This window comes from Ananas comosus, linkage group 9 (genome assembly GCF_001540865.1).
Source record: "Ananas comosus cultivar F153 linkage group 9, ASM154086v1, whole genome shotgun sequence".
In the NCBI taxonomy this organism is placed as follows: domain Eukaryota; kingdom Viridiplantae; phylum Streptophyta; class Magnoliopsida; order Poales; family Bromeliaceae; genus Ananas; species Ananas comosus.
In genome coordinates, this window is record NC_033629.1 from 103121 (window position 1) to 113992 (window position 10872).

At 42.7% G+C, this 10872-nt stretch overlaps 2 protein-coding genes across 3 annotated transcripts; one reads left to right on the top strand and one right to left on the bottom strand.

Moving 5' to 3' along the window:
• LOC109714985 (UDP-arabinopyranose mutase 1-like) lies at positions 3905 to 7187 on the bottom strand. The gene is made up of 4 exons (XM_020239762.1): positions 6791 to 7187; positions 5209 to 5459; positions 4946 to 5114; positions 3905 to 4459 (listed from the first exon to the last, which is right to left on the bottom strand). Exons 1-4 carry the CDS (start codon positions 7112 to 7114, stop codon positions 4115 to 4117), a joined length of 1089 nt encoding a protein of 362 aa, XP_020095351.1. The 5' UTR covers positions 7115 to 7187; the 3' UTR covers positions 3905 to 4114.
• Positions 9195 to 10847, top strand: LOC109714986 (peptidyl-prolyl cis-trans isomerase E). Of its 2 annotated transcripts, XM_020239764.1 has the most exons (3): positions 9195 to 9734; positions 9870 to 10133; positions 10362 to 10847. In XM_020239764.1, exons 1-3 carry the CDS (start codon positions 9695 to 9697, stop codon positions 10589 to 10591), a joined length of 534 nt encoding a protein of 177 aa, XP_020095353.1. In that variant the 5' UTR covers positions 9195 to 9694; the 3' UTR covers positions 10592 to 10847. The 2 variants fall into 2 exon arrangements, with proteins under 2 accessions (XP_020095353.1, XP_020095352.1); XM_020239763.1 differs by lacking the exon at positions 9195 to 9734 and having other exon boundaries at positions 9808 to 10133.

Sequence of the window (10872 nt, forward strand, 5' to 3'; positions counted from 1 at the left end):
CTTTCCCTCCCTCCTCGCCTTTCCTCTTTCGCCCCCTCCCTCCCCACGTCCCCTCACGTCCCTCTCTCACCTCCCTTTCCCCTACTCGCTCCGCCCATCCTACCCTCTTTTCCTCCAAATGTTTTTTTTTTTTTTTTGGAGAGAGAGAGATAGTAGCATGCCCTGCTTCGTTTATTTCATTTAAAATAATTTTAGTTAAAAATATAAATCAACTAGAACTCGAACTTAAATATATGAATACCAACACCACAATTTTTATTCACTTGCTTTAGGAACGGTTAATATCCTGCCAAATGCTGTGCCCCTTGTGTGAACCAAGGAGCGTTTATAAAAGTATATTAGATATTTAAATTTAACGGGAACGCTAGTATTACGATCGTACGTGCTCGTACCGTATTCATAATCTACGGCGGGAGAGAGGTGTTGAGGAGGAGAGAGCTCCGACGTTGGCAGAGCAGCGAGGGCGGTGTACGGGACGCGTAGCGAAGAGTGGACGCGCACGCGGGACAGCGTGGCTCCCCTAGTTGGGGAGGGGCTCGATGCGACACCGTGGCAAAGACGGGGGAGAGGTTCGCGCGGATCGCCCCGTCGCATCGTATCTACGGCTTCGACGGGACTGTCGGCTACGAAAAGCCTACACTGCACCTTTCCACGCGACCGGCGCTGCGTGCGCACGCCGTTACCACTCGTAATCACGATGCTCCTTTTAACTGTTAAAATAAATAAAATTAAGAATTTGAATGGTCTTTCAAATCGCCACTTTAAATACAGATTTAAAATTATAGCTTTTCGGACGTCTTTCTCCATGTGTCATTCGGGGTTTTTTTGCAAAATAGCCCCCTGACAATTTTTTTTTTAAAATTAGCCTGTGTAAAAATTATTTGCAAAATGGCCCTGGCCCGCCCGTCAGCGCCACATCAGCGCCACGCGGGCGGGCTGGGCCAAGTGTTTAAATTGAACACGGTGAACCATTCACAGTGTTCAATACAAAATTTTTGTATTGACACGCGTGAATGGTCACGTGTCCAATACAAAATGGCTAAGGGGATATATTTGTTATTGGACACGGTGAATCATTCACCGTGCCAATACAAATAATTGGACACGGTGAAGTTCACCGTGTCCAATACAAACACCCATAACTTAGCCATTTTTGCTAAGTCGGATGTATTTGTATTGGACACGTGAACCATTCACCGTGGTCCAATACAAAATTTTGTATTGAACACGGTGAATGGTTCACCGTGTTCAACTTATACAATTGGCCCAGCCCCGCCCGCGTGGCGCTGACGTGGCGCTGACGGGGCGGGGCCAGGGCCATTTTTGCAAATAATTTTTACACAGGGCTATTTTCGAAAATAAAATTTTTTAGGGGGCTATTTGCAAAAAAAGCCCGTCATTTCGGTTCCCCTGATTTGTAGTTTCGGTCTATTCAATCTCTTCGGAGGGTGAGTGTAGAGCCCAAATTCAACCACCAGCATTATTAATACCAAAAAATTTGTTGAGATTATTTAGCTCATAATCGACAAATTTTTTGGTCCTTTTTATTCTTTCTGTCACGCACTCCTGGAATCCCAGGACTGCATGCATTTTTTTTTTTTTTTAAGAAATAGGTAGTACCTGGGGATGCAAATGGATCCGGGTTGGTGGAGCTCCGTCCCAATCCGTCTCGAATGGGATGGTAAGTGAGAACAAAAATATAAAAAAACATAACCCGCTCCAAATCCGTCCCGATCCGCCAAGTAAATGGAGCGGGAGGCGGGAGACTCTTTTCTTCCTTCAATCTACCCCGATCCGTTAAAAATCCGCTCCCGCCCCGCTCCCGTCCCGATCCGCCTCGAATGGAGCGGTAAATAGGAGCCAAAAATAAAATAAAAAATAATCCGCCCCGAATCCGCCCCGCCCAGATAAGAAATGGAGCGGGAGATGGGGGAACTCTCCCGCCCTCGGATCCGCCCCGTTTGCATTCCTAGTAGTACGTTATCCGCTTCGTTTATTTCATTTAAAAATAAATTTAGCTGAAAACATGAATCAACTAGGATTCGAACTTGGATCTCGGATATCAACCACGAAACCCTTTACTACTTGCTCTAGAGACGGTCAACTGCATGCATTGTTAGACCGATCTCTCTCCAAAATGCTCAGAATATGAATTGTATTTCAGGGTTAAAAAGCCCTGTGCCTATTTTAGGCGCATCCAATATGCATGCCAACATAATTGAGCTCTCTTTTAATAATAATAACAATAATTATAGAAATAGAAATAATAATTTCTAGAAATGTGTATGCAGACTTGTTAAAAAGCGCAAAAAAAAGAATTCCCGGCATGAGCTCTTATTCCCACGTGTCGTACAGGCAATCCGGTTTCATATTTGGGCCGCAGCATTTACATGTTTTTTTTCTTTATTATTATTATTATTATTTTTTATCTCTACTTATGATCCGTGGTTGTTGGATTCATGCTTGCTTTTGCACAAGCATCTAAAGAAATGCTTTTGGGTTTGCTTTTGCAGTAGCATCACATTGCCGGGTAATGCCAAGCGCTACACTCTACCACGAAAGGTAGGAAGGAAAGTTTTTTTTTTTTTTTGAGATAAAGGTAACATGTTACCCGCTCTACTCATTTGGAAAATGAATTCGGTTACATATCTTGAGGCAACGGGGACTCGAGTGAGTCAAACAACTGTGGAAGCAAATAAATAAATAAATAAAACGAAGAGGTTATAGCCCTTCCTCAAATATTACCTAGAGCTGCAAAATTCAATTCATTTTTTTATCATTTTACAAATTTGTCTAATAATTATTAAGGCGTCGAAAGATTGATTCTTAAAAATTACATTATTTCTTTCTCACCAAATTATTCACCAACAAACTACCATACTAGTTAGATCCTTCTTAGCTGCCCCGTGAGTGTTGTTCTCCGGAATATAGTCCCAAACTCTCTTGACCTCCTCCACAAGCCTTGGGATAAATCTTTTTTCTAAATGATTGAACATGGAATCTCTACTAAGAATACATCCCACAAGCAGATGATCGCCGATTTTGAGTTCACTGCCGTACAAATCACATTATTGGTTTCCGGATCAATTTCTTTTAAGCAGATTGTCTACTATAAGTAGGCGCTTTTTCAAGACTACTAAGATAAAAGTCTTAACTTTAGATGAAATTTTAAGTACCTAAACTTTCTATAGAAGGACATCTCGAATGTCCGTCGCTGATCAATTTATACATTAAATCAATTTATACATTGATTTAATGGTGAAACACAATCACGCATTCTATCTCCATCATATTTCGTCAGGTTTGTGAGTGACATGGAATCTTGAAAGTAGCTCTTTGAGCTCCACTGATTCCATCAGGCCAAAGGAAAGTTGAAATGGGAGTGGTTGTGCTGTAGCGGCAGGAAGGATCATAGTTTTTCCTTTTTCCTTTTTCCTTTTTCCTTTTTTCTTTTTTCGGTTGAAAACCTATTTTTATGATTTATGACTTCTCAACCCTGTAATCAGGCTATAACTATGAAACCAGTGGGACGTGGGGCATAAGCTTCTATCAATTGGAACTAGGACAGAACGAGGAGGATGATAAAGGGCAGGAGCTGGGACAGGACGGGTTGGATGATGATTGACAAACTGCATCACTACTTGATCACCCACAGCGTATAAAGAATCAGCACAGATCAACATGAAATACTTGGGTTGGGTTGGGTTGGGTTGGGTTGGGTTATGGCGAGCATAGCCTAGCGGCTGCTGCTGCTGCAATAATACCGGTGTTCTCTAATCTCTACACACAGCTCGAGCTTTAGCATTGAAATCAATAGCACAGTGAAGAGTAAAATAGTAAACCTAGTATTCAGGTATTCTCAAACGCACTCATGCAAATATGCAACACAAAAAGATACTCGAGATATTCAGAACACAAAGTAAGAGCATTTATTTTTCACCTCAATGTATGATAAATGACTACAATAACCCACCTGCAAAAAGACACCCCGCGACAATAGGGAACAATAAAATAAAATATGTGTTCTTCAGGAAAAAAAAAAAGAAAAAGAAAAAGAAAATTTTGACTAAGATATTCAATTCAAGCAAAGTAAATCGAAGTTGAATAGACTAATCTATTTGCCATTGGCCGTGCCGTTGGGCAATGCAGCTGCAGCTCCAGACGAGTTGAGCTCATCCCACGCGTCGATCCAGGTGACCATAGCATCCGCGAGCTTAGTGAAGTAGGGGTCCACTTTCCCAAGCTTCTCTCTAACCTGCTCGGAGAGCGCAATGTAGCATTTCTGAACAGTGGTGCACTCCTTCGAAAGGGCTACGGACTGGAAGAAAGGGATTATCTCTTCTTGCCAGAATATGCCCTTGTACTCCTTTTTCAAGTTCACAAAGGGGTTGCTCGCCTTGCTGTGCCAGATATATGGCAAGCCAGTCTTAACTCCCAATCCCAAGTGATCACAGATAACCTGGATTATTTATCACCAGTCTTAGAGCTTAGGAAATACTATTATCGCCGCCTATTCCAACTAAAGAGGAAAATGAACTAGACCCCTTAAACACCGTGCTTTTATAGACGGCCATCCAAACTTTCAACATTGGAAGGAAACTGTTGGTCGTGCCTAACATAGCCCATGATCGTCATGTGACGCTAGACAGTTTTGCCTAACCCTCTTCTTTTGTATGCCTAGATGAGTTATGAGCATTCCAGTCATTTGGCTCTCAATTGACAAACAATTGTGATCAAAAGATGACTGACATAAGAAATAGGTGATTGATTTAAACGGCCGGATTGTTCTACTATTTTTTAAAAGTTTGCTACTTCAGGCAGCAATATGTAGAGCATGATAGTTCAGGGGCCCGGTGGATTGGGGATGGTAAACCATTAACGGCAATCACATAATATAAGCTGAGAACATGATGAAAGCATTGAGAAAGCAAGCAGAAATACGGACCTTCACACACCATCCGGCCCACATGTCATCGTAACGTCCAATGGGCTGGCCGTCTCCCATAAGCCCAAAGTACATTGCAGGTCCAATCAGCTCACGGTCGAAAGCAAGGTTCATACCGCACATAGGGAATAAGGTTCCCTTAGGCACAGTAAGAACAGCGTCCACATACCTTATGGGTCAAAACAGAGAAATATTAACAAGATTTGATAAATTAAAAGAAGACGCAAACCATGAGACCCTCCAGCGTTAAAATGATTAGGCACCTTGTGTTTCTCTCACGAGGCTTGACAAGCTGGGTCGGAGCATCATAGTCAGGAATGTTGAGCCAAAGGCCGTGAGAAACAGCAGTCGGTACACCTTCTCGAAGGCTAAAAGGATACCCACGAACAAAGTCCGCACCTTCGCAATAGGGATCGTACAGAGTGTTGAAGAAGAAGGGCGTCGAAGGGCACAGAAGGTTCTTTATGTGCTGCTCAAGTGCATTGATATCTTTGCCTGATGGGTTCTTTGCCACCTATTTGAAATATACAAATGGCATTATATTAAATAACAATATAATTGAAAATAGCTAAGGTCTGTATTCATCAGGAGCACTTTCTTCATTGCATATCAAGCAGACAGAATAACGAAGCACAAATAAATAAATAAATAAATGTATCCTGTGCACGTGTGTATATAGTATTCCACAATCCATAAAATATAGAACCAGGGAATGCATATATGACGGCAGTGCTGCCGACCTTGGATATGGAAGTAAATCTTTCCTACGTTGCTCAAATTTTCGTTAACATAAAAGGTAAATTTAGATGTTTATAAAAAGAAAAGTTTACAGGATGGTTCATCATAGCTGGAGTGTATGAATAAAGATGATTGAACCATTTGACTCACGACTTTTAACAAGGCAAATGCCCAAAAGGATCAATGCCATTGATTTCAGCATGTGCTCTAAGAAACTCTTTACTAAAGTCCATGGTACCATTTGCTACTGCTGTAGTCCACCACAGCATGATGTTCCACATGGATATCTCACCTACCAGTGGGTCTCAAAAAGAAGTACCATTATTTTGGTGGAAGTTGCAGTAGCATGTGTTACCGATTCAAAGTGTTAATTTACTACATTCTTTAAGAAAATTATAAAGTAAAATTCAAATATCGACATTGCACAACTCCCATTCTCCAGCAATCTAATCAATTTAAAGACGGTGACAATTTTTATTTTATCACGGAGAAGGAAACGGGTAATTGTGTCTTTAACTCCCATAGACCTAACAATCTAGAGATTGAAGCAGCAAACTAGTTTAGACTAAGGTATATATTTACAATTACAGTTTAATTTAAACCAGTTGCAAATAATATGGCCAAAGATGTAGTTAGCAATGTTAAAGAACGAAATGGCTATCGTACATAAATTCAATAATTTCCTAAAGGCAGATGAGAAAGTAAAAGAAGCTGCAGCAGATGCGAATTGCATGAGGAAAGCACAAGGCAAATCCGCAACATCCAACTCCACAGACCAAAAATTCCTAACCAAGGTAAGGAAAATTTAAGAAAAAAAGAAAAAAGAAAAGAGAGAAACGGAAATGGAATTGGAAGTTCCCCCTGAAAGACTATCTTTTCCAAGCGAAATCTAATTTATCGTGAGATAAACAGTAACCGCAACAATCCGTAGATTCCCCGTGCGCAAGATCGCACCTTTCTCCCCTATCCCAACTCCCCCATCACCCTAAAACCTCAGACCCGGACTCAAAATTATCTCAGATCAAAGCAAAAGTGCGAATTAAGAAAAAAAAAACACACACACACACACAGAGATAGAGAGATGAGGGAGAAGGGGGAGCAACTCACGAAGCAATCGTCGTCGATGGTGTAGATGTACTTCTTCTTGGAGACCATGTAGCCGAAGCATCGGCAGGCCGAGTCCTTGAAGGAGATGCAGGAGGCTTTGGGGCCGAGGATCCGGTTGATGTCGTTGCGGTTGTAGAGCTCGTAGTCGAAGCCTTCGGGGACCTTGATGGTCTTCGTGGGATCCCCATCCTGCACTATGATCAGGTGGTAGTGCTGGAAAAAGGGCCTCCACATCTCCAAAAAGTCCAAGTTCCGGATCGTCGGGATCACGATGTCGAGCTCATCGTGGAGAGGCGGCGTCATCGGAACCGACCCACTCGCCATTGCTACAGGAGGAGGAGGAGGAGGAGGAAGAAGAGGAGCGGTGATTTGAACAGAGATGGAGTTGGGAAGAGAGAGAGAGAGGGGTGGTGTATTTAAAAGGGGAGCGGGGGAGTCGGGAGGGGGAGGGGGAGGAGGACCCGTTCTGTGTTTGACGAAGAGAATTGGATTGGAATAAAAGTGTGGTTATACTTAATCAACTTATTAATCATTTTTCTCCTCCACGAATTGATCTGACTTTTACTTGTTACTACTGCATTATGCTTATTCTTATCCCAACATTTTATTATCAGAATAGTCTAGTAACAATTTTGCAAATAGATTGTAATAAAATTTAGATAATCAAAACAGTTTACTAAAAGATATATTTATATATAATTCATATCTACTATCATAATTAAATGGCGGATATAGTTAAGTCTTGATACTTAGATAAAATTTTCAAGTATAAATAACGAGTCAGCCGGTTGAACTAAAAAAAAATTATAAAATTATTTATACAATTCAATTTGATCGAGCGACTAGTAGTTTAATGATGAGGAATTTGATCGACAACCTATCCATTAGGCCATAAATTTGACCTCTGCTAAAAAAAATTCTGAGCATGAAGGCAGCCTAATAAATTAGGTAAATGGACGGAGTCCAACCTAAATAAGGTATCTAGATACAGTGCACGAGACTGCCCAAAATCAACAAGCATTAATGATGCATGCTTGAATGGGTAAATTGCGCTTCAATTGGCTTGATCCACAACAAGAGATGAGGTAGAGGGAGTAGATCTATGCAAGTAATTCATGCGTTGAAATAGCCAGTTTTTGGTGGCATACGCACTAGTAGGCACGTACGGCATGGGAATGCGGGAATATTTGAGATGGTTAAGCATCGGCGCCATCACTTTGATGCAAAATCAGGCACATGATTTTTCTTCGTCGTATTGAGTTGGAAAGGGGAATGGGCCTAACATGCTTTCTCAAGTCAACTTTCCCCCTTCTATGCATCTTCGATCCCCATATTTATATATTATTATTATTATTATTATTATTTTGCATTTTGCAATTTTCTATGGCGTCGAACCAAACTCAACACAACGTGAGTCCACATGCGTGGTCCTCTCCTCTGGCGTGGCATCTTCTCATTGGCCCGTTCGTACCGAACTTGTCAAACTGGGCGTTAAAGAATCCACGGAAGGGAAAGCGTTGCATATGTGGTGTCACATGTGCGTGGTTGAGGTATGAGCAATCCAAAGTGGAATTTACTTTGATTTTTGTTCCACTACGTGCTTACAAAAGTTTGTAATTAATGTGCGGGAATATAGAGACTTTGTCGTTCGAGAGTTTAGGCAAAAGGGTGTTAAGAAGCAGGGATTGGGTCAAATCACGATCTGAATTCGAACCCGATTTACTACCGGTAATTGATATATTTGTTTCCACGCATGTTTACACAGGTTATTATTATTTTTTCTGGATCTTAATTTAAAACCAAGTATGACGCGATCGATAAAGTGCCTATTTGCTTGGATTTTGCAAACAAGTTACCTGCTTTGACGATGGACAAAAAATATAGGAGGTTCTTGTTATGTTAACAAAACCTACATAATAATGCTTTTAAACCATCGACCGTTCCTAGCACGAGTGGCAAAAATTTGGTGGTTGGTATCCGAAATCCCAAGTTCGACTTCTAGTTGATTCATATTTTCAGCTAAGTTTATTTCTAAATGAAATAGACAAAGCGGGTAGCAGTTGTAGTTTCATTGCAACCGGATGCTGTTACTGGATCTTTTAACTTTACTGTTGGTAGTGCCTTTTGAACCAGGATGCTGTTACTGGATCTTTTAACTTTAAAGTTGGTAGTGCCTTTTGAACCATAAAAAATAATAACAATAACAATAATAATAACAAATTCTAACCCAAGGCACAAATAGGTGTAAAGCATTGTTTGGTACGTGACAAAGATAGGAATAAGGATACATATTTTCTTATAAACTTGCTCTCTGATAAAGACAAAACCTACCTACCGACTACCGTCGTTCGTGGCGGATGGTGGTGATTCGCACGACTCGCTCGATTTTCCGATAGTGGATTTGATGATGATATCTTACAAACGCTTTGTCAAGAAAAAAAGGGAAGCACCGACAAGAGGGCCGATGCGGATGCACGTAGACGAGTGGTGTTGGCCGAGCCCATCGAGTGCGATCCCTAGTGGAGGACCTAGGCCCAGCTTAAATAAACAGGAGAAGGCCCCTCTCATCAACACAGCAATAGCATACATACATAATGAACCCGACAAGCCCAATTATGGCCCTGGGCCTATCGAGTTCGGGTTTAGCCCGAAACAAGTCACGTTCACTTCACGCGACCTTGGGCTCTCCAAGGATTCTAATTTGGAAGCCCATTGTGATTCATTAATGGGAGAGGAGGGGTAAGACTAAGGGGGGAAAAAGAGAGAGAAAAACGGCGGCGCTTTCGCGAGGGCTGCCGAGTGCCGACTCCTCCACTACAGAGTACAGAGGGGAACTTAGGGAAGGGGAGAGAGAACTCAGAAGGGAAGTAGGGAAGGGAAGAGAGCGCGCCGCGCTTCGACGACATGAACCCCCAGGGAGTGCAGAAGAACACCGTCTACGTAGGTAATTTTGTTTTGTTTTTTTAATAATAATAATAATAATAATAATAATAATGATCGAATCTTGAATTTCCTCGAATGAATCATTCTATGTGTCCGAGGGCCTCGCCTTTGTGTTCGACGAATTGCCTCTGCGCAGGGGGTTTGGCGGAGGAGGTGGACGAGAAGGTACTGCACGCGGCGTTCGTGCCGTTCGGGGACATAAAGGACGTGAAGACGCCGCTGGACCAGGCGACGCAGAAGCACCGCTCCTTCGGCTTCGTGACCTTCCTGGAGCGCGAGGACGCCGCCGCCGCCATCGACAACATGGACGGCGCCGAGCTCTTCGGCCGCGTCCTCACCGTCAACTACGCCCACCCGGAGCGCATCAAGGGCGGCGAGCAAGGATGGGCCGCCCAACCCAGTACGCCTCCGCCGCCTCCTCCTCCTCCTCCTCCTCCTCTTCTCTTTCCCCCTCTTTTCCCTTGGATTACATTCTCATCGTTCCTCTTTTGTCGTCTGTTGTCGTCTTTTGTTGTCTTTTTGTTGTCTTTTGTTGTGTTGCGCGCGGTAAGAGAAGAGAAGAGAAGAGAAGAGAAGAGAAGAGATGAGATGAGACTGATCTGCTTTTGCTTTTGCCTTTCTGTTTTAGTTTGGGCGGACGCGGATACGTGGTTCGAAAGGCAGCAGCAGGAAGAGGAAATGCAGCGCCTGCAGGCCGAACAGCGAGCTGCGATGCAAGAAGGGGAGAAGCTGGCTCAAGAGAGAGAGGGCGAGAAGGACGAAGAAACAGAAACCGATGCCGCCGCCGCCGCCGCCAATCCTATGGCTATTGCAGAGGCAGAGGCTGAGGCCTTGAGAGCCACCTCCCAAAACTCGTAGGAGCAACTGTAAAAGTGGACCTTAATTTGACGTGTTGGTCCGCTTGCTTTGCTTTGCTTTGCTTTTCTTTTTCTTCTCGTTCTGCTTGTACTGCTAGGTTTGCACTATCGCCTGCTCTATTATCGATTTGGGAAAGGATTGCTGCTGTAGTTTTCTAATTCATTTTCTGCCAGAATTGAACTTGGTGTGAAGTTGATTTCTGGGGTTTAAAATTTCATGACTTCCATGAATACATATATGTTCTGGTTTCGGTCTATCCCGCCGATTACGGCCGTTCTGTT

Excerpts from the sequence above, each read along its gene's own strand:
- LOC109714985 (XM_020239762.1), bottom strand. The coding sequence starts at position 7,114 with ATGGCGAGTGGGTCGGTTCCGATGACGCCGCCTCTCCACGATGAGCTC. Across the intron at positions 5,460-6,790 it reads CCATCGACGACGATTGCTTC|GTGGCAAAGAACCCATCAGG; the intron begins GTGAGTTGCTCC and ends TATTTCAAATAG. Across the intron at positions 5,115-5,208 it reads CCTCGTGAGAGAAACACAAG|GTATGTGGACGCTGTTCTTA; the intron begins GTGCCTAATCAT and ends TTGACCCATAAG.
- LOC109714986 (XM_020239763.1), top strand. The coding sequence starts at position 9,809 with ATGAATCATTCTATGTGTCCGAGGGCCTCGCCTTTGTGTTCGACGAAT. Across the intron at positions 10,134-10,361 it reads AGGATGGGCCGCCCAACCCA|TTTGGGCGGACGCGGATACG; the intron begins GTACGCCTCCGC and ends TTTCTGTTTTAG.